The sequence below is a fragment of the Eulemur rufifrons genome, chromosome 5 (assembly GCF_041146395.1).
Source record: "Eulemur rufifrons isolate Redbay chromosome 5, OSU_ERuf_1, whole genome shotgun sequence".
Taxonomy (NCBI): domain Eukaryota; kingdom Metazoa; phylum Chordata; class Mammalia; order Primates; family Lemuridae; genus Eulemur; species Eulemur rufifrons.
This window is the reverse complement of record NC_090987.1, coordinates 31901928-31926698: the sequence shown is the minus strand read 5'-3', so window position 1 is coordinate 31926698 and position 24771 is coordinate 31901928. Positions and strand designations below refer to the sequence as shown.

The 24771-nt window shown below is 33.8% G+C and overlaps 1 protein-coding gene across 19 annotated transcripts in view; it reads right to left on the bottom strand.

Annotated features, from left to right (window-relative positions):
• NOL4 (nucleolar protein 4) overlaps positions 1-24771 on the bottom strand; it is a 322420-nt gene that overhangs the window by 69038 nt on the left and 228611 nt on the right. For 10 of the 19 annotated variants that reach the window (XM_069468117.1, XM_069468131.1, XM_069468125.1 and 7 more), the window contains 2 exons: positions 22395-22574; positions 6173-6286 (listed from right to left, as the gene is read on the bottom strand). In XM_069468117.1, the coding sequence (XP_069324218.1) occupies positions 6173-6286; positions 22395-22574 (294 nt within the window). Of the gene's footprint in view, positions 1-6172; positions 6287-21480; positions 21673-22394; positions 22575-24771 lie in introns of all 19 variants that reach the window. The other 9 variants (XM_069468115.1, XM_069468128.1, XM_069468122.1 and 6 more) reach the window with 2 other exon arrangements.

Below are 24771 nucleotides of genomic sequence, written 5' to 3'. Positions count from 1 at the left end.
CGCGCCTGGCCTGTAACCACTTTTATCAATTGTCTTAGCTAGATCTGTTGAGTAATTTGCTACAGCTTCTATATCAGCACTTGATGCTTCACCTTTGTACTTTTGTTATGAAGACGGCCTCTTTTTCTAAACCTCATGAACCATCCTCTGCTAACTTCAAATTTTTCTTCTGCAGCTTCCTCACTTCTCTTAGCATTCACAGAATTTAAGAGAGTTAGGCCCTTGCTCTAGATTAGGCTTTGGTTTAGGAGAATGTTGTATCTGGTTTGATCTTCTATCTAGACCACTAAAACTTTCTTCACATCAGCAATAAGCCTGTTTTGCTTTCTTATCATTCATGTGTTTACTGGAGTTGCTCTTTTAATGTCCTTTAAGAACTTTTATTTCGCAATCACAATCTGGCTAAATGCTGCATGAGGCCTACTCTCAGCCTATCTCAACTTTCGACATGTCTTCCTCACCAAGCTCAATCATTTCTAGCTTTTGATTTAAAGAGGCCTGTAACTCTTCCTTTCACTTGATCACTTAGAGGCTATTGTAGGGTTATTAACTGGCCTAATTTCAATCTGATAGTGTCTCAGTGAATAGAGAGGCCCCAGGAGAGGGAGAGAGACAGGGGAATGGTAGGTTAGTAGAGCAGTTAGAACACACATAACATTTATCAATTAAGTTTTCTTTCTTATACAGGCACGGTTTGTGGTGCCCCCAAATAAGCACAATAGTTAACATCAAAGATCACCGATCACAGATCACCATGACAGATATAAAAATAATGAAAAAGTTTAAAATAATACAAGAATTACAAAATGTGACACAGAGACCACAAAGTGAGCACATGCTGTTGGAAAAATGGTGTCAACAGACTTGCTTGATACAGGATTTTACAACCCTTCAATATGTAAAAAATACAGTATCTGTGAAACACAATAAAGCAAAACTTAATAAAATGAGGTATGCCTATACTTTTTTCTTATATAGTATATTTTCTGCAGATGAAAGGGTCATATTGAAACACATCGAAAGACTCAAAGATACAGATTTTTTTTCTGACATATTGTACATAAAAAAGGAAAGTGCTAGGAGTAGAGCTGAGCATGACTGAAAATAGGGCTGGGGAGGTGTGGGCTGGCAGTCCATGGAAATAGTTTTAAAGCCATATCTTAGTTGCTATCATAATGTTTAAATTTGAGAATGAAATCCTACTGAAAATTGTTGCTTTCAGTTAGGTATTTTTTAATGTTTATAAATGTTACCAAAAGGACACACAACTATGGAATGAAATGTGAAAGAAAACTTTCTTGTCTGAAAAACTGTGTCTTTATCACAGGGTTTTAGATAGTTTTTAAACACATCTATAACAAAATTAAGACATTTGCAATAAAATTTTCCTCATGCTTATATGGCTACAATGTCAACTTTTGTACCTGCAATTAAATTTCTTTTAATAATATTCCCACTCATTAGCACCCTAACAGAACAAAAGAAAAATCACAAAGAGATAAAGATTTCAGTGAGTTCAACATGATTAAAGAATAAACAACGAAGTATAGAGTTACTAAATATTTTTAGGTCCTGGTTCATGCTGGTTTATTAACAGTGTTTTTTTTGTTTTTTAATTTTTTAACTTAGTGGTACATAAGTTTTCAGTGCTTTATTTTTTTGCTTTCTTACCTTTTATTATATGACAGGCAACTAACATGCCATTTTCCCTTCCCCCCACCCCACTGTGTTCTTGTCAATAGAGTCAAAGGTGTCACATTACAGTCAACCATTGATATTCCATCTGTTCCAGCCCTTGCAAAAACTGTCACCCAGCACTCCCGCTTTGCGCTTTCAATACAGTATCACTGGGGAAGCCCTTGCTGTTGGCTTTTACAGAATTACAAACTAATTCAACTGAAATCACTGTGGATAGAGAAAAGAAACCCTCACATTCCTCAAAACCTTTCTTCCTTAATTAGTCATCAAGTCTATGAATAAAATATATGTCACCCCTTAAAAACAGCAAGAAATACACATTTATAGGAGATAAATCACCAACCAATAGTTGGTTGTAATCTCTCTCACTTTCTATTTTTGTCTGTCTCTTCAAATCAATTACAATCAAGAACAGTATGATATCCTTGTTAAACAAAAAGAAATATCTAAATAACAAAGATATTGAAAAACAACTCACAAAATTTGAGCAATGTCACAGAACTATAAAAGTGAAGTCTGGATTTGTCCATCTTTCTGATTTATCAAAGCAAATAATTTCCTAGATAATATAAAAATTTCAGATTTTGATGTTAAAAAAAATGCTGAGTATATACTAAAACGCATTGAGGATTAACCTCAGTTCTGTGAAATCTGATTCCCGATGAAGCAGTAGGCTCCTGTCCTTGCCACTGGCTTGCTTAAGGCTGAAGCTGCATAATAAGCTTCCTCTGGACTTTGGTGCAAAATGGACATACGGAATAAAGTATTTAACACATCCGTAACACCTTTTATGTTTACAGCTCAAAGAGCTTTCAAAAATCCAATTCGTTCATCAAGCTTCATAAACTCTGAAGGACATGTATAACTACAGCTCTTCACGTGACTATTGGCAGCAAGCAGTCAGATGGGTGGCTTAACAGAAAACAGATTTTAACTGTTCAATTTTTGAATTTTTGTGAACCAATAGAAAGTCAGAGGCATGATGAAGAACCACTGAGTCACTGTAAAGTTCTCCGAGTTGTAAGTTGGGTTATGAATGCACACAGAAAGGATGATCTCATTGTCAACATGCAAAAGAACTCTGGCTGTCTCTACTTAGGCAAAGAATGTTTAGATCCGATTTAGAGAAGGGTCCTGGCCAACTCCATGCTTTGGTGAGAAGCAAAATCACTTGGTAGAAGTCTCCGTGTGGCAGACCAAAGGAAATCCATAGAATTCATAGAGAAATGGTTTAGATATTTTTGAAATACTAATTATTAACACTAAACTAGTGTTCACAGTGCATAATTAAGTTCTCCCAAAGTGAAACACTTTCAGAAATTTATAACATTTTTTTAGGCTGATAAGCAGGCAAAACCGGATTTGCTAGTTAGGGTAGAGTGCAAAATATTTGTGAATGAAGTAAATCATTTTCCAGAAGAAAACTACACTATCAAAATATTGTGAGCAGAGGCACACGTGATGAGTCGTAAGATTTGGTTCTAGGATATCAGTTTTCCCTTGTTGAATACAATTAATGAAAAGACATTATAGAATTGTGGAAAGATCTCAGGCGTCAGCCTTACCTAATACAAACTCATATCCTGGCTTTCCCATGTAGTTTGCATGAGTTACCCCATTTCTCTGGGCCTCAGATTCCTTACATGTAAATGAGAATTATACTACTTACTCTCATGGGGTTGTTGAGAATGATAAATGAAAAAATGTCTGTAAAGTGCCTAATGGATATTTCTAATAAATTATAGAGTGCCATTTAAAAAAATCATTTCTTCCTTATTCCCCACAATCTGAAGCCATCTGAACCCTTTTAGGAAAGAACATTCCTGTGTGGAGATGATATTGGGCATCCTCCATTCTTAAGTGATGGAGACTTGCAGTAAATAATCAGTAGGTATGAGGACATAGAAAAAGGAAACAACTAGCTGGGCGCGGTGGCTCACGCCTGTAATCCTAGCACTCTGGGAGGCTGAGGCGGGTGGATCGCTCAAGGTCAGGAGTTCGAGACCAGCCTGAGCAAGAGTGAGACCCTGTCTACACTAAAAATAGAAAGAAATTATCTGGCCAACTAAAACTATATAGAAAAAAATTAGCTGGGCACGGTGGCGCATGCCTGTAGTCCCAGCTACTTGGGAGGCTGAGGCAGAAGGATTGCTTAAACCCAGGAGTTTGAGGTTGCTGTGAGCTAGGCTGACACCATGGCACTGTAGCCTGGGCAACAAAGCGAGACTCTGTCTCAAAAAAAAAAAAAAAAAGATAAAAAGAAAAAGGAAACAACTAATATGGGAAGTAGAATCAAGGACCATTGGCCCCCACCCTTCCCCGTCCCTGTCCCTGGGACAGTAGTAAAAAGTCCCAGTCCTCATTATTTCTAACAGTTTTTCTTCAATGGGTGGAAGCTCTAGGAAGCAAATTTGAGCTCAAAGACTTTCAAAACAATTATAGCTTTCTGACCGTAGGAAAGTGTATTAGTAAATAGTAGATCTTTAGCATTGGGGTGGGATTTGAGATATTCAAGCCAATGGTGAATATATTGTTAACAATACATAAAATTATGAAATACATTATGCTTTTATATGCATTGACTTAAATCCTCACAACTATGAATTTGACATTTAGATCCCCCATTTTATAGATTAGACCAACAGTGATTAAGTCATTGGACCAAATATTGGTAGATGACCAGCTTTGGGGGATATTATAGAGTGATATTATAGGTAGTACATAACATGAATCAGTCATTTAATTTTCATAACAACCCTGTATATGCTTGGCACTATGCAGTATAGACTAGGGGGGATATATGGCTAGAAGAAAACAAGGAGCGCTCTGCAAATCTCAGAATTCTATTATTCCAATTTCTAGAATTAGGATCTTTTTCTCAAATGGATTTAGTCTGACTTCAAAGCTCTCGTACCTGAGCTAGTATTATTAGTACTTCTTTCTAGTTTACCGATACAAATGCAGTGACAAACATGCTAGACATCAAAGTCTTCTTTTCTAGGCTGAAGTTATAGATGCTTACTATGTGCCAGGCAAAATGCTAAGTACGTATCATGAATCTGTCATTTAAGGTTCTCATAACGACCTCATAGGATTAGTACTGTTATTATTTTTGTTTTTCATATGAAGAAACTGAAGCACACAGAACTGGAAGAGCTTGCTAAATAAAGGTCATACAATTAGTAAGGGCAGAGATGTGAATCAAAACCAGGTCTATTCAACTCCAGAATGTGCAATCCTAATCACTATGCTAGAAGGTGTTTTACATATAGTGCTTTAACTCATTGGAAGTAAGTAAATTTTATACATATAACAATCATAGTGTCTCAACTGAGGGCGTATATATGTAAATAAATACTGGTGGCATGATTAACAAATTCAAAATCAGAATTTTTACATACTTTTTATCCAAAGCTAAAGCAGTATTTTTTACTTAAATAAAGGCTTCATCTTTCACGGCATTCAGAATTATTAGCACATGATATTTTAATAAATATATCAAATCAAAGATGATACCATTCTTAAACATTTCAAACTATTCTACGCCTGGAATGGAAAAAATTTTTTTTCTTTGAAGCCCACTGGCTCACAGGAGACACAAAACTAGACTAACTTAATTTAGTCTTGATTCATCTCAACCTCAATTAGAAATACGGAACACCCAGTTCTTTTGTTGTAAAAATGATTTAAAAGTCATACTACAGCAAATTTTATGTATAACGTATTATATATTATGTATAATATAACGTATAATATATTATGTATAATATATTATAATTTAGTTTTTTATTATGGATACTTAATAGAAGAAAAAGACATTCTAGAGGTGAGAAGGGGAGACAGAACTATACAGATAAACCAAGAGAAAGATTGAATAAAACACCAATGAACAATGAACCAAAAATAAACTCATCCACACTACATAGACATACACCCTTAGAAAAGAGACATAAAGATGATACGCAATTGGCATACAATAAGTGATTAATTAATAAGGGAGTAAGCTCAAGACATGGATTTTCATTATATCTCCATTTTATGGTTTTCCAGTCTTTCAAAGTTATGTTGTACTTTCACCAGACCAGCATAATCTACTGGCATTTGGCAGTAGACCAGAAGATATTAAAGAACATGATCAGGTCACTATCATAAATGATGAGGTAAATTTAGAAAACTGTTATAAATGAATTAAGAGTTAGAACCTTGTAATAGGTAATTAGCCTTCAATTTGGGTATTAAACAGAATTATAGCTTGTTAGTTTCCGTTTTCATCGTGGAAAATGTTTTGTTGTTTATCTCCATTCATCACATGAACATGTATTTTTCAAGTTTAAATTCTCATGATAAAGATATAAAAATTATATCTATCTGTACTATAAATAGCTCAAGAGTTTTTACTCTTCTACATCAATCAAACTAAATTCAGTGCATATGCTCTAGCTGGTGATCCCCAGACTGCAAGAAGCCTCAGTACCTGTTGTCTCTCCAGACGCATCCTCTTGGCAGCATTCCTACTCTCACTCTCACAGGCTGAAGCCAAGATACTCTCTGCAACTGCTGAAGTAAGGTGGGAAGGAATAGGTCGAGACTAAAAAGAAAAAGAGAAAAAAAATATGAAAAAAATTATTAACAGTATCATTAACAGGCAGGCCAACGCTATTCTCAGAAGAACTCACGGGACCATCAACACGTGCAGGAGTATCCATTTATTTCAACTGAACTTATTTCAATAAAAAGAGGAAATGGAAATTGCAAAGATGAAAAATGAAAGCTAGTTAGAGGTTAAAGCTATTGTTGCTACACAGATCCATCATTCATTCCCATAGACCCCTTGTCACAAGTATCTAGTCTGGGCCATTAAGCTGGAGTTTGAACAGGCAGTGACAGAATTGCTAACTGGATTTTGCAAATACAACAAGTTCTTTAGTTCATTTATAACATATGACAATGCACAAGGAAACAAAACAAACAAGTGACAGGGCTGAAACATAGTTTAAAAAAAAAACTAACATACTCAGACCATGTCAAACAATCTTAATATGAAATATGAATATTTACAGCCTAAGTAGTGACACAAATGATGTGATTAAAATGCTTTAAAAATACTTATTTTAATTTAAATACAAAATAAAAAGTCAGTCCTAGCATTATTTTGACACACCAAAGGTTTGGTGTTTTCAATGTGAGATAATGTTTACCCGTGTGCGTACATGCATGTTTTGTTTCATTTATAAAATATGAGTTGACATTATTAACGGGTATATGTTGAAATCTATCTTCTGAGTAGCCCACACAGAAATTAATTAATTCCCCAACTAAGCTCCTAATTAACTATAAATTATTTGTAGCTCTTTATATCATTTGTGATAACCATAGAAAAGTTTTCCATTCATTTTTTCCCATAATTACATGCAAAATCGTCTAGCTGAAAGATGAAGTACTTAATGATATAGAACAGTTTTTTAGTTATGATAAGCAAATTATAGATAAGAAATAACAAAAATTAAACCAGATAAGACAGTACAATAATGTGAAATCACAAAACCTAAAGTATCTTTTGGGAATCTAACATCTATAGTGGCACGCTGCCTTAGGGTTTTCAAAGCCTCAGTCCAAAATAAGTGTGAATGTTATTAATTAGAAGCTTCCAAATTAATTGAGACCTTTCATATTTTTTTAAAGAAACTTGAACGTGCCTTTATTGTACCTCATTCATTTTACCAACTCTGGCATGTAAAATGTGCTTTTAGCAAATTGAACCACAGGGTTGATGTCTCAAATAATATTCTAGAACAGATACATTCGGACTACAGTGTTTTAAAAAAAATTCCTTGGTCAAATTTGTACAGTGTAGAAAGAGACCAGGCTCTGATCTCAGGTGAACTAGAAAACAATTGCTGCAGGTGCTTCAGCAAACTTCCTCACTGCCTCCCCTCTAAGTAGCCTCTGTAGGCAAAAGGTAGGAGAGGGATCGGCAAGTTTCCACCTGCTCCCCTTGAGATGTCTGACATGATGGTTAGACGACTTTGACAATAAAACAGTAGGATATTTGGAATGCTATTTTTGCAAAAGAAAAGAAGAGAGGGGTCCCTGAGGTGGCAGGAAAAAATGCAATAGAAGTGTTTTGAGAAGGAAATTAGAAAGCTAGGACTGTGCCTTGGGAACAAAGAAAAGGGTCAAATGAGGTAAATGTTAAAAAAAAAAAAAAAAAAAAGTCTGTAGTCCAGAACTAAATAACCAAATAAATATTAATCTATAAAATCAGTGTCTCATTAAAGATGGCCACTGCTGGGCTCAAAATGGTAACCTATTCTATATGGGAATTAGGTACTCATTAATATCCTTGATTGAACTATTTTTTGAGACAAAAGTGTTGTAGAAAAAATAAGAATAAGAACATCTCATTATGGAAAAAGAAAAATTATTTGATTGTAGCTAGCATTATTCAAATAGGAGCTGAGGGTTTACACCTTTGTAAACTTCATTATTCGATCCTTTCTCTGATTCCAGGGATGAAATTAACAGAATCTAAATAAAACATCAGCAACATCCCTTTTCTTAATCCAATTCTTGGTAGTCACGTGGGATTCATAGAGATATATTTTAGCTCTTCATTACATCTATTTTTCTCTCTTTTTCAGACAGAATATATTCCAAATTAGGAATATATAGAATTTTATTCAATTTTATTCAATTGATTAAATTGTATTAATAAACACACAAGTTCTTTAAATGTATACAAGTTTGTTGAGTAAGGAGAACACACAGTAAAATATCCCTTTAATTAAAATTATTTGGTAGCATTTGCTTTCAAATCCTTTTTAATTTTTAAAATCAACTTTTCCTAAACAATTGAACAGTAAAAGTTGTTATGCATAATTTGTATAATTTCTTTTTCAGAGAAAATGATAGGGAAAGTTGGTCTTCCCCAGATGTGTTAAATTGGTCTTCTCAGAAACTATTTCATAGAATGTCCTGGCTGAGTGGAGCTAGATACTCTTTAAAGTCACTTGATAACTTAATATTTCAAGATTTGGGGGAAAAAAAGTCAACTTCAAGTAAAGCAATCATATGCTCTTCTCTACTAAATGTGAAAAATAAGTAGAAACAAAGATACATAATTCAACATTGCCTGTAGATAAATAGCATAATTTTGAAAATAGAGTTGTTCTGAGATTATTGTACAATTATAATTTGATAACTATAAATGGCTATAGAAATTATTCAGTACAAGTTTCTTCTCTAAACTTGGAAGAAACTAGAACCCAGGTAGATTAAGCAATTTGCCAAAGGACAAATTGAGCGAGCTCCAGAACCCAGGTTTCATGTCTCTGGATTCTCAACTCTATTACTCTCTTAAATTCTGTTGTCTGTTTTATACGTTTACATAATTTATCACTACTAAAACAAAATAGTCTAAAACTATTGTTTTCAACTAAAAAAAGGTAAGCAGGTCAAAGATCACCCTTACATGGATGTGTTATAAGCATCACAATTAATTCAAGCTCATTGGCAAGAAAGGCAGAATGAATTCACAAAATCTATATTCCAGTTTAAGAATACATATGTATTTTTCAAAGAATTTTTGTATATCTCAAATATATAATCAAATGTGTACCTCCAAATGGAAATCTAGAACCATCCTCATTTAATTTTTAGGTAAATGTTAATAACAGGTAACTCCTATTGGGTGCTTTAGGATGTGCAGGCATTAATACAAAAAGCTTAGATTCATTATCAAATTTAATCTTCCAAATAGTCTTTGAGTACTTATATTAATCATATTTAAGGTAAAAATAAATTGAAGTTCTGAGAGATTATATAACTTGGCCAGACCATGCAGCTATGTATGTGGAAACTCCTGGATTAGAATCTAAGTCTGATGACAAATTGGGAATAAAAAACCTTAGTAAGCAATTATTCTCCTTTTACAAGTAAGGCCTCAGGAAGCTTACATAAAGCCAAAGCTCTTCAATACTACACATTCCTGCAAAGGAATCCATTTACAACTAACACCTCTTTGCATTTAAGCAAAGAATATATCAGGATCTCCCTAACATCCTTCTCTTAAAATGATTAAAATCCTCCTAATATATTTTCCTATTAATTCTTTAAAATCCTTCTTCAACAGTAGAACAAAGATAAAAATGTGACTTATCTGAGTTATGCTACAAGTTCTAAACTGATACAATTTAAATTCACAAGATTTTAATGTTAAAGCGGCCAGAAGTGTCAAGAAATTACTGTACATGAAACATAACAAAACGTAGTTTCATATCCCAAAAGAGAAAACAGGAGTCAGGCAGAATTCTCTCTCTCCTGTGAGGTAATCCTGTTGAAAATCCTGTTAGTTCTAACATTGACAAACTATAATAAATGTCAATGCTCCCCAATAGCACAGAGCTCAACTATATGAAAGTTATTTTGGCATTTTTCCTGCAAAATTTGACTTTTATCCATTTCACAACTCAAAAGTACTCATATCAAGATAATGGGAAGGAAATTAATCAATTTTTTTCTTATAAAACAATTTTATCATATAAAAATTTAAAAGTATTGTTTACTATGGGTTCTGAGAATCATCTTCATTTAAATTCTCCTTTCCATCACTACATTTGATAGGTGAGAGCTTGTTCTAATATCACTCCTTTAGGGTCTTCCCGGGACATAATTAGCAAGGTATATTAAAGGTTATAGTCATAGATTTCATCAGGGATGAGTGCTAAAAATTTCCTTTTACATTTGTAAGAGTGGCCATCATACACAAAAGCTTCCAGTTAATAACTGGAGATAAGAATATTTTTGACAGAAAAATCAAATGCAAAAAATTCAACAGACAATTTATGAAAAACACTTTTCCTGGTTGAAGATAGTTCAGTAAATATGTATACTGTTTGGTATATATCTTAAAAGATTTTAAATGATAATTAAAAATGGATATAATTGTGCCATTTACATGATATATACCTAAATTGGGAAGATTTGTTACCTACTTTTTTCCCTGGATATAAGATAATGTTAACAATCCTCACTAATTATCTCTTCATAATTAACTGTCATTCTCAACTGGGATCTGAGTTGATCTTCCTCCAGCACAATTCTTATCATAATAATTATCTATACTCAAGTCAGTAGTGGTTGTGTCATTAAACAGATGGCTAAACTGCCACATGGAGCTTTTGGAGTTTAAAAAGTCACATTTTAATTGGGAATTTGAGATGTGATTGCTGTTGGAACAATGTAAATGTGTCTTTTCTTATATATGCAAGTAAAACCTACCACCATACAAACAAACTATGCAATTTTTTTTGATCCTTAAACTGTAAACGAAACAACTTTAGAGTCTTCTGAAATTTAGCTGGATACCACAGAATTTTTATAATTATAAATAGATAAAAAAATTAAGAATGTAAAGTTCATGGGTTAATATAGCAATGCTCTTTAGACTCTAGTGTTTAAGTAAAATTTAATCAAGCATTAGATAAGGCCACATTGGGAGCAACGGTGACATCCACTGATAATTGAAGTAAACTATTCAATAGTTAGACTTCAGGTAGGGTACTAAATTAAGATTATTCCTCCTAATCTTGTTACTTTATAAAATACATTATTAAGAATTCTGCAACCTGGATGATATGCACACAGTCTCTCTCCCAAATGGTGTAGTTACACCTAAAGGCATAATTGTACAGTCTGTATTGAAAGTTTCAGCTCCTAAGGGATCCCTTCTATAAACCAGGTAGTTTCATTCATAGATACCAGTGGAATGGAGACAGTTTACAACTGAGGCAGATTGACCTGGATATGATTCTATAATCAGCTACTTGCTATCTAAGTGATTGTTTTGGTGATTTAATATCTCTGAGCCCCTGTCACCCTGCTAGGTATGATTATTTCTGTTTTTATAAATGGCAAAACTGAGGTTCAGTCAGAAAGATAAAAACAAGAGAAATAATCTCCATATCATGGAGTAGTTTTTAGAATTCCATGAAGGAATGCACATAAAGTTGCTAGTATCTTAATTTATTTATTCAACAAATGCATTTATTTAATAATCACTTTCTATATATCAGGAACTGTGCCAAGTTCAGAAACATGAAGAAAAACAATATCAATACTATCTCTACCTCATAGAGTTTACTTGACAAGCTAGTACAATGCCTGACATTTGAGCCCATGGATCCAGCTATGTGTAAATCCTTGGACTTTTCCAGTTTCTTGAGAAAATTCCCTTGACTCATTTAAAAGGAGTTTGAAAGTGCTTTCAATATAAGATAATTAAACTTCATCTATGCTTTCATTATAAATATTTTATTTACGAATTAATGGTCTATGCCTTGGCCTTAATTTTTGAATATTATTGGCAATTAATAATGATCTTTCACAAACACATGGAAAATTAAAAAGTCTTATAGTTGATACTCAGAAGCACAGTTTAGCAGTCAACTGACAATACCTCTGATCAAGACATAAGATCAACTAAATTATCAGCTAAAATAACATGCTTTCATTTTTAACTAAATGATCCTTTATTTTAATATCTACTGGGAAACAGTAGATATTTTAACTTTGATTCTGAAAATAAGTGATTATATATACTTATAATTATTATAGATTATGGCATCTTTTTCCCTAATAATTTACTTATAAAACTAAAACTATACACCAAATCCATCATACAATTAATAGCAGTACCTAGTCATGCTAATTGTCAAATAGATAAAATAATTTAAAAATTAGCATTTCAAGAGTTAAAAAGAGAGTTAAATTAAATGTTATATAATTGTCTTCTTTAGAGAAAGGAAAAAACTCCCTAAAAATTTAAGATAAATTAAGCTGTATTTTCTGTTACCAGTAGTTTTTAAAATTAAAATACTAATGGTAAGATACTGTGAAACTCATATCACACAATAAAAATTAGCTCATCTCTCAGTTAATTCCCACCATAAAGTAGCACATTAGTAACTATTCATTCACTCAATCTTTCATTCAACAATTTTAATTCAGTTGAATTGAGCATTAATTGAGAAACTTTCATGAGCAATAACTACTTGTACTGTGTAAAGACATTGTGGGTGATACAGAGATGGACAAGTTAAGCAGCATAGTACTCAAGGAACATAACTTCTTATTAAGGAGCTAAGGCCCATATATAGATAACAGTAATATAAGACAGGATAAAAAAAACTACAAAAGATGTACCACAAAGTACAATTTGCACACAGAAGAAAGAGAGATTTGAGGCTGCTCTTAGCTAGAAGTGAGGATTAAATAGATAAAGACACAATTAATTTAGTCCTCCAATTAGTTCAACAAATTGAGACAATGAGGGTTTCCCAGTAAAGGGAACTGGGAAATTCAAGTTCAGATTAAATTGCATTTTATCATGTTCTTCATGCATACCAGGTACTATCCTAGCTAGGTAGGTGTTTTTACACTTATTATTTCAAGTGCTGTTGCTTTTCATCTTTAAGATAGGAGGTATTGCTTTCATTTTTTTTTCCCATGAGGAAACTAAATCTCAGAGATACAAAGTCCACAAATTACAACAGGTGAAGCACCAATAACAATCAAGATCTACGACTATAAAATCCGAGCACGTTTCTTCAGATTTGCCCACGAATGGTGCTAATTTTCCATTGTTTCCTTCTGGGGTCAGTTTCCTTCTTCGTAGAGTATATTTTTGTTTGGCCAGAGTCAAACTATGAGTAGTAACTTCAGTAGTTGTCTGAAGTATTTCTTTACTTTTCACTTTGAAAGTAAAGTTGAGCTGTGCACCAATTTGTAAATTAAAAGTAATTTTTCTTAAAATCTTGAAGAATCTTGAAGACTTTTTTCTTAGTCCTTTGAAGATTGTCTTCTGACATTTATTATGAGGATAAGAACTTGTTCAGGCTAATTATTTTTCTGTTTTCCATAATCTATTGTTTCTTTCTGGTACGTTTAAGGATGTCTTTGTTCTTCTGTGGTTTTACTATGATATTTCTAGGTATGGGTTTGTTTTATTTACTGCTCAGTCCTGTCTTGTTTACTTAGGATTCAAGGTCCAATTAGTTCTAAAAAATTCTCCACATCATCTCTTGGAATGTTGCACGTTCCTTATTCTAATTTCTCCTTTGGAATACCTATTAGGTCTGTTTTTATTATTCTATTCTCCATCTTCTTTTTCATATTTCTCTACTTTTTTCTTTTTGGTGGTAATTTCCATACTTTTTGTTCCAGTTTACCAATTTTCTCCTTGGCTGAATCATATATTCTATGTAATCCATTTAGTAAGGTTTTAATTTCAATACTTATAATGCCTGTCATTTTTACTTTTGAAAGTTGTCTTTAGCTGTCTCTTAACTTTCCTTTAATGGAGGAGTGGACATTGTAGGGTCCCAGCTTTATACACAGTTTTCAGTTTATGTTTCTGCCCAGGCACAAACTAAAATCCACATATCCTGAACTGGGGTGGACATTCAGACCCAGCCCTAATCTGTTTGGATCTACATTTGCTGTGTTTATCTTCCTAGGTTGTCGCTCTACCCAATTAAGGGCTTAAAATTCTGGCTATGAGTTTCCTATTCATTTCAGGTGCCTGGGGATTTCTTTTTCTTTCTTTTGAGTTTAGCTAGGTATTTAAAAATTGTTATATTTTATTCAGGATTTGTATGCGTGTTTGTAGTGGGAAGCTGGGTGGGGTGTCTGTAAGTCAAGAGGAGGTATTTCTTGAGGCTCAGTTCAATATCTTGCTAAAAGTAAAAGATCCAATAATGAGTAACTCTGACAAATAGTTGGTTATATTCTTTACAACCTAGTTACTCTTCAATTTTAATGCATTTAGGAAATAATATGCAGAGGAAACCCATAATCTCTGACTTACGGAAAAGCAGTGGACCAAGAAACAACATAGTAAGAGAAGGTTAATAGACTAATGTGATGGACTAAGGCATGAAAGGAAAGAGTGCCAGATTATATGTTAAAAATCATAGACACATTATCACATATAACATTCTCTCCTTTAGAAAAATCTAGCCTGACATCATACAACTTAAACAGGAATTGAACTAAGCCAGGAATTGAACCTAGGTCTCTCAGTTTCAAAAGTTCATATGCTGAAATATTATAGTAAGAAATTCAGAATTTGTTCTGAGATGATAAAGTTTCATACTGTCAAAGCCAGAATGAAGAAGACTTCTGTAGGAGCAAAGGCAGATTTATCAGTAAGCCAAAAAGTTGAGACATAAGGGTACCTCAATAGGATGGGTCTCCTGAGTGCTAAAGTTCCTGGATGTTGTAAACATAGGTGTGATTTTTTTTTTGCAGTGGGGGAGTCACTTTGAAAGTAGGAAGAGTTTATATGTAAGGGTGTCTGAAAATTGTCTGAGATGTTAGATGAAATGGGGTTTGAATCTTCAAGACTTCAGTGGTTTTAAAAATTTTTTGCATATCTTTAAATCATCTCTAGCTTACTTATAATACCAAAGACAATGTAAATAGTATTGTTTAGAGAATATTGACAAGGGGAAAAAAGTCTGTACATGTTCAGTACAGGCGTAACAATCTTATTTTTGCCCAATATTTTCAATCCATTGGTTGAATCCACAGAGGCAAAGTCTACAGACTTGGAGGGCCAACTGTCCAGTGGTAAGAATCAGACAGTCTGAATGGTCTGAATGTGAGGGACTGCCACAGGAATTGGAGGTAAGGGGTATGATCTGTTAAGTATAAAATATTTTTTTGAGAAACCTGACAAAGAAAGACTGACTCATTTTGTAGATGAGAAATTAGAGATTAAATATTTTCTTGAAATCTGAATACTTTTTTTTTTTTTTTTAAGGCAAAAGAGAGGAAATGTTCCTCTCAGTGAAAAGGGAAAACAGAACATGTACAAGAATAGAAAGAGTGGATGGAGCAATGTGCTAAACAAGGTAGAATGATACGGGCACAGAGGTGGCAGGATTATTTATTCAGAGCAAATAAGATCAAGACACTTCTTCTGTAAAGGCATCAGAGAATATTTTAGAAATTTTAGAAAATTCTGAAAATATTTCATATTGCCTGTGCAGGCTCTCTGAGTGATGGCTAAGACCAAGGTGTATCCATGCTACTAACGGCTGACTTGAAATAGAGATCCAGGTCCCTGAAGGTGAAAAGGTAAAAGAACTTCAAGATCAGGTTAAATATCCTAATTATTAAGAAGCATATTATAGGATGCAATTGAAAAGGAATATTATTAATAAAGAACTTAGAGGATGTGACAATATCCTCGGGAATGGTAAACAACAACCTTAAGACAGAGGGCAAGAGTTGGTACAAATAGCAAGTAGAGAATTCGAACAAAATATGTTTGCTAATTAGCATCAATTAAGTTAATTGGTCACAAAAAGAGAAACCTGCACAGTGGTGATAATTTTGTTTGAAGAGTAATGTGAATAATAATGGCTCCACAGGTATTACAGGGTTTTTAGCAAGATCTCGTATAAAGGGCTAGGTATATTTTTTACAGAAGTTTTAGTTTAAAGAAATATTTTAGTCATTTGTATAATATGTCTATTTGCTGAAAGATGAATAACAAGTGTCATTATAGCTTTTCAAACGCTTTATGATATCATGGAAACTGTGAATTGAAAACAAGGTCTGATCCCTCTACTGTGAGCTACATTAGACAAGTAGAAGCAAATGACCCGAGAAGTCATGTCCTCTCAAAAAATACACTATTTCCTAAACATGAAAGGTCTGTTTTCTGATGTTTCTGTAATTAAATGATTTACTTATTTGTTTCAAAACTTACATCTCATTTTTTCCCTTAAAAAAATATCAGAGCCACCAAGGAAAATTGTACACTAAGAAAATAAACAGAAAGACATTGGGACATCGGAAAGAGTTTGGCTCTGAACTTCCTGGCCGTGAGACACGGAATTGAACATATTAAGTTTCATAGTTCTGGTGATGAGAACAAGTGAAACACTCCATTTCCTTGAGAGAAGTGATTTATTTTCTTGCTTTAAATTCTAGAAGAAACTTCTGACATGAGGTCTTCTATAGTGGACCTTTAGTATCCTAGTGGACAATGTCCTTGGCAAAATTTTACAAAAAATTGTATGAGACTTATTTCTGCAAACAAACAAGTCCATGGCATAATGTTAACAGCAACTGACTAGGTGGTTTTTCAAGAGGTTGTCATTATTGAATTCAAATATCTAGGCTAGCTGGTCTAACTTGGTACAGTGGGAAACTAATTTGGGATACAAGAAGAATCAATGGACTAAAAATCTCTTACGCTATTATCTCTCCTAAATATGTTCATTTGAGTTTTACAGAAATACATGCAAGCATGTGCAGCATGGTAAAAGAGTCTCTCATAATACAAATCCAGGAAACAAAAAAGAGAAATCATCTCACATAATTCAGATGATATTCAGTGTGGGCCAACTCCACCTTGTTCCTAAAGCTTTGTTTTTATGATCTTTTCTATTATGTGTACTAATAAATTTTAGATCAGGACACCTTGAAGAAATGTATTCTTTTCTGGAACAATCAACAAGTATTCTGCAAGAGAAGTAGCTGAAACTTGGGCATGAAAGCTGCACAATAGATTCAATAGCAGTTTGATAGATTTGTCTAAAGTTTAATTTAATGGCCGCCTAACTCATTGGCTTATTAAAATCTAATGAAAACTGAGACAGTACTCTGGATCAAACTTTTAGATTTATTTTTCATAAAACATGCCCTTTTATATCCAGCTCTGGAGATTTTATGATTTGAGATGATTGGTAATAGTGAATTGGTGAAAATATGTAGAAAAGTATCATAATTTGCTTATTCTACCTCATACATTATAGAGATTATTTGGAGCATGACATAGAAATGTTGGCTGCTTAAGCAATCAAGACCTGTGGGGTCTTGATAATTCCAGTGAGATAAGAATGCATAAATACATATTTTAATGTTTGTATGCATTCAGTGAAGCCAATTAAAAGTATTTGTGTAGGCATATATATTCTTTAGAGATAGCGTAGAATAATTAACTATGAATAGATTTTGTATTAACAACAGCAGAAAATTAGTCCAAGGAAATGCTAAGATTCTCAAGTATAGTTCTGATACATGTTGTAATAAACCAGCTCTATAGGACTAGCCCTTTGAATTTTTTTTTAAAGTCATCCTGAAACATATAATTCAATATTTTATGTTTCACTTCACTTAAGGAGTCTTCTGATCTTCGAGACCCTAAATAACTAAAAAAGCTAAGCTTGTTGAATTCTATTTTAATTTTATAACACAGAATTGCCTACTAAATAATCCTACACATCGTAATTCACTTTTTTTTTTTTTTTGAGACAGAGTCTTGCTCTGTCACCCTGGGTAGAATGCAGTGGCATCATCATAGCTCACTGCAACCTCAAACTCCTGGACTCAAGTGATCCTCTTGCCTCAGCCTCCTGAGTAGTGGGGACTACAGGTGCGTGCCATCACACCCAGCTGATTTTTTCTATTTTTTTTTTTTTTTTTTCGAGACAGAGTCTCACTCTGTTGCCCAGGCTAGAGTGAGTGCCGTGGCGTCAGCCTAGCTCACAGCAACCTCAAACTCCTGAGCTCAAGGGATCCTCCTGTCTCAGCCTCCCGAGTAGCTGGGACTACAGGCATGCACCACCATGCCCGGCTAATTTTTTCTATATATATTTTTAGCTGTCCATATAATTTCTTTCTATTTTTTAGTAGAGATGGGGTCTCGCTCTTGCTCAGGCTGGTCTCGAACTCCTGAGCTCAAACGATCCGCCCACCTCGGCCTCCCAGAGTGCTAGGATTACAGGCGTGAGCCACCACGCCCGGCCGATTTTTTCTATTTTTAGTAGACATGGGATCTCACTCTTGCTCAGTCTGGTCTGAAACTGCTGAGCTCCTGAGCTCAAGTGATCCTCCCATTTCAGTTTCCCAGAGTGCTAGGATTACAGGCGTGAGCCATCGCACCTGGCATAATTCACTTTTATAAATATATTAAAACTTCCTTAAGTTGCCTTGTTGACTTGTTACATATTGCAAAATAATATGCATGTAAAAATAATCACATACTGAAAATGATACATTCTTCATGTCTGCCTACAAAAAACACAATAGGAAAAAGGATTTTTGTTTAAAGTTGTTTCAATTAAAAGAAAACACCCTGTGAATGTTATATCACACTTAAAAATTATGAGGGCAAAAACTATTTGTGTAAAATATTTAGTAGTAATTACTGTCTGCACTAGCCATGCCTTTTCCTATCTATTCTGGGTAAGGATGAGTATTCAAAATGACATAAAAATTCTACCCACACTCTATGACAATGAAACCAAACATAAATAAAAATTCCAAGTGTCAACTGAGTGGTAAATTTGTTATTTCTAGTGATATACTACTGAGTAATATAAAAAACAAAAATAGGCTACAATATACATTTTCATCCATGTTGTTCATTTAACATTTAATTACAATAAGGCCTTGCATTGCTGCTATACTTAAGAATTTCATTTCACACAACTTGTCCCCTCAACAAATCTTGATTTAATGAGTCAGACATGTCTTATATTTCTTCTTAGTACTTTGTATAATGTTATGCACATTATATTTACCTGAATAAATGATCAAATGAATGGATGAAAATTAAGAGTTAAATACTATGCCATTTCCTTATAGCATATTTACTTCAAAATTAGTTTATAAAACTTCTTGACCTTGTATTAGTCAACTTTTTGTCCTTCTCTAGGCATAGCACAAGGTTTATCCTAAATAGTTGCCTTTATATTCATGCTACAGTGAATGCATATAATTAACAAAAATCCCAATTAATTTTTAAAATGGTTGAATGTCTGAAATGTGACTTAAAGAGGTTAAGAATTCTGCATGGTGATGATCTTTTTATCTTACAGAATGATTAATACACAAATTTCATGCCATGAAAAATAAAGATACATATTTGCCAAGGAATATAGTCTCTAAGCAACATTAAAAAGTTAAGAAAAAATGGTAATGCTGGAGGCTGGTAAAAATAAAAATCTTTATGTATGATATTATCTATTGTTATTTTAAGAGAAAAGTACATATAGTACATTGTGCTCTGAATGAGATACACTTAGCTTGAATTAGAATTTTATATCAACTGGTAAATGGCCTTGAACCTGATGACAATGCTAGGTTTCTAGGTTTTCACACTTGTTTAGATATCCTTTTCATTTGTCATCTGTCTCCTATTATGTAGGTAATAATAATAAATAATTAATTAATGGGGGAAATAGATTTATTTCTTTCAAGCAATCTCTCATTCTCTCTTATACCATACAACCTCTGTTACCATAATTTAGTTTACTAAATTATGCCACGTTTAGTACAAAATGACTTATCCACCACAAACCCCAATTCCAGTGTAGGATACATACCCTGAGAAGTAAGCAAATACTTAACTGGAGTGTTCTACAATCGCAGAATTAAAACAATTTAAATGTAGAATTAAAACATTTGGGGAAATTGTTTTTAGATGATGAATTAAATACTATTTGATAATATATTCAGAGTTCAGATTCTTTGAGTGCTTACTATTGTCAGAAATGACTTGCAGAAGTTCACATGAGAAAACTTATATAATTTTCATAGGTCTATAAATTAGGAGTTCTTATCATCTCCAGAGGAGAAAAGTGAGCACAGGCGGTGGAAGTAACTTGCCCAGATCATACAGCTAGAAAGTGGTGGATCCAGACCTCAAAACCAGGCTCTCTGGGGACAGAGCATGTGCCACCTGGGAGACTTCTTCCCTTTAAAGAACAGTCACTTTTCCTTTAAAAAATATCAAAGATATGTTTACATGCCAATGTAGAAAAATTGATAATAGTGGATTTGTTATTTCTCCTATATGACATACCCTGAAACCTCTCTTATCTTCATCAATTCACACCTAATTAAGTCGTCACAGATCACAAACACTAACAGTCTAGGCTTTGATGGAGCCTTCACAGAGGAGTAGAAAAAAATGGTTTCAGAAAACTTGTAATACATTTCTGTTCACATACATGAAAAATAAAGAAAGGGGAAAAGCATACATTGTAAATATGTGTGCTATTTCTAGATGTAACAATTAGAGCAAGGTGAAATAGAAAAGTCCAAAAATCCATTGATTTCTAATTTCCACACCGGTCAGTAACCTAATGTCAACATAATTTCATCCATCTATAAAGCCCAGCTGAATATAAAAGCTCATGGTACCATCCACAAGCACACAAATGAACATACCCAGTAAAACAAAGTCTTAAATTTCACCTGAGCATTTTCATTCCCTTATTTTCAGGCTTGCTGTTTGTTAACCATTGGTATGAAAACGATATTCCTTAGACGGCTCCATCCATTGCCTTTCATTCCAGAGAACTCCATTCTAACATCCCATCTAAAGCAACAACTAGTGCCTCAGTTCAAGATTTGATTAACCTCATACCCACTTTAGCAGTAAGAGAAAGAAAACAGACGTGAATGAGATACTGGTTCTCACTGGTTTTTGCTCATATCACCCTCATTTTCTGTGACATGGTACCACATGGTTCTGTGAGCACTGGTCTCACGAGCTATTCCTTAGTAAATTAGACGAAGGGAATAAATACTTCAGGAAGATGAAAAGGAGAAGGGGAGAAAACAAACAAGCAAACAAAAACCCCTTTGACCTGACATTATGGAAAAAATAAAAAAAGACACTAAGATGAAAAAAAAATAGTGTCATGGTTTACATGTGGGATTTTGATGGAATCTAGGGCTGTGTTTTAATTCAAAACTCACCATCTCAAAACCACTTCTTTTCATCCGCCTGCAGGACTTGAGGTAAGTACGTATACGTTTTCTGGCACGCTCTTGATACTCAGGGAATTGTCGCCTGCATGAGTCAATGATAGCCTGGATCTTTTCTTTGGGCTGCTTAGAGATTGGGACCATTCGGTCCAAGTTTTCATCTACAAACAGCCTGACAAACATCTGTTGGCAAGAGGGAGACAGAGGAGAAGGGTTTGGAGGGCTGCTCTCTTCTGTTCCTAGCTTCCTGTCTTGATTACCGATAGGAAAATACTCTTTTCTGGTTTATGCACTGGAGAACTTTGCAATGGAAAGCCAGAAATTTTAAGCAAACACTCTTTAAAGACTTTTCTAAATGGTTGGATTAAAAAATAGAGAGAGAAAAAGAGAGAGAAAAGCAGACAGACAGACACACAGACAGAAAAGAATACCGTGTAGAAAAAAATCAGGAAATAACAGTAGACTGTGACAATTGAGCACCCCATTAAATTCTCTACTAATGATAAATACGACTGTCACATTGCTACACTGCACAGTGGACTAATCTCTGAAAACACACAATTGACTCTTTTGTCATGCATAATTAGATAAGCTAGGAAAGCAAAAGAAATAACAGATGACGGGCGTACTCTTCCGAGGACTAAGCTGAGGCCCCCTCCATCCACTAGGTAAACATGCATACTCACACAACACAATTCCAGTTTTCAGCTCACATTTGGCTTTAAAATTCTAAACAAAACACAGCAATTCTGGTGTCTGGTTGGCAAAGAGTGTTTCATGTACTTTTTAAATCCTTCTGTAAATTAAACAAACATGTCTCTAAAATATCCACATTTACCAACAAGCAACAACATGAAAGTGAAGTGGTAAAAATTAAACCACACTTGGAGTGTGGCAAGACTCACATTAAAAGCTTTCAGCCGCTCAGCTTCCACGCCGTCTGTCTCGTTCACTTTCTCTGAATCGTCGTGGTCATCGTGGTCATCTTCATCCTCATCTCCCCTGTTGAGTGACAGGTCCTCAGCGCCTCGGTCCACGCTCTCATTTTTGCCAGAGTCATAGCTTGAGTAACTATGTGCAGGAGACTGAAAAGAGAGGGTGAAATTGTTGCTTTTAAATTCGTTGTGCAACCTTATACGTGTTATGTTTTATTTCTAATTGTCCCTATTTCTCAAAGATCTTGCTTATCAGTTGATAACTCTGGAGCTGTGGCAATTTAAATTTACATCAAAATTAATACAAAATCAAGTTAGAAATTCATTTCCTCAGTGACACTAGTCACACTGCAAGTGCCCAGTAGGAAATACGCAACATTTCCATCGCTGCAGAAAGTTCTGTTGAACTTAGTTGTTCAAGAGCAATTACTATTTCCACCCAATATCTACATTCCAAACAAAAAAGCAACCTGTAATCGGCTTTGCAATAGCATCACTGAATAACATATTCTTAGAAACAGATATGACCTTGGTGCTTAGTCAGCTTAGTCAGTCTAGCTTAGTATTAGCACTTTTTAAACATGTATGGAAACTGAGGGATGGATATGTTTAACTTGTCCAACAAGAACTATACAAGATGTGTTTGTGATTATAGCTATTAGTTATAAGTCAGTATGCTGTGAAATAAATTTATAATTTGTCTATGAGTCTTCAGATGTCCTTTGACTTTGGTTTAGAAAATGGGAATCAGGTTTTTTCCCAATCGTCTGTTTAGTGCTTCTGTATCTAACATTGTACAAAGGACATGACAAATTTAAAGCAAGAATAATTAAATGAGTAACTCTGGTACATACTTCAACATAAAAATCATGAAATATCTGAAAATTTAAAATATTTAACAGTTCATGTTCACATATAAACAGTTGATGGCCTTCTTAGAGGTGCAGCTGTCAGAATACAATAATTAAGTATATATGTATCTATGTATAGATGGGGCCATTCAATAATAAACTGGCTTTTAGTTATTTTCATTTTGGGATTACACATATTCAAAATATTTCCTCTTAGGACCTTCTAGGGTAATTCCGGAGTTAGTTTGGAAGAAATGACCTGGACATAAAGGAAATCCAAATATATAGTGTGATAATGAGCTGATTCAGACATGGATAACATAACAATAAATTATTTTATATAACTCCTTGGAAACCATCACACTGACCAATAATCATCTAAACATATTCTGGGTATCTTTGATAAGATATTAAACTAAGATGTAATAGAATTTAAAAAGGAATATTCTATACTTATTTTTATTTAATGATGTAAAAGATATTTTCTGAGATATTAAATACCATAAAACAAATAATGAAGAAAGTGAGAGACATAGAGAAGAAATTAGTACTTAGAACCACCATGTACCTAGTCTACTGGTTCCCTTAATCTTTCACAGCAACGTGGTGAAAAGATATTACCCTCCAGCTTCTGCAGACAAGGAAGCAGCTTCAGAAAGGCTAAATAACCTCTCCTTATCTAGAGAATGATACAACCACTATCTGAACCTAACTAAGTCAGCATGAAACTAAGAGTGGTGGGATAAGGTGGTTTTCTCTTTAATACAGATTCCAGTTTTTTCTTTCTAAAGGTATATACATGTTTGTGTATAATCGAAAGACAAATATAAAATATTTGTTGGTTTGTGTATATGTTAATATTAAAATAAAGTATTTTACAAGTGATTTCACCTAATATTCCACCTAAAGAAATTGGATGCATTCTTTCCATTTCTTATAGAACAATAATCTATAATTTATAAATCTTGAGGAAGAAACATTATCACTTGCTATAAAATTTCCACATATGATGTATTTAAATAATTTATTATTGCTTCATACACAATTTTAGTTATTTGTTTCAGCTGGACAAAGTGGAGGAAAGATACACTACTATAACCAAACGAAGATAACCAAGTTTTCTTAAACACAAAACATCCATTGAAGAAAACAGTAAGAGGCAAGAATGATGAACAACTTTTAAGATAAACATGGAAAGTAGTAATTTCTAAAAACTCCTGCTCCAAACCCAAATCCATTTCAATGTCAATCCTTTCATCCCTCAACAAACCCTTATGGAGTATCACTATACATTTGGTACTATACTAAGATACTGTGCTACAGCAATATTCACTTAACAATTATTTTTTGAGCACCCATTATATGTCAGACGTTTTTCTAAGCCTTTTACATTTATAACATTTTATTTACAACAAACTAGTTAAGTAACTTCATTAGCTATTTATGCATGAAGAAATCAGGGTTTGAAATCATGCAGTTTGGCCCGAGTCTATGAT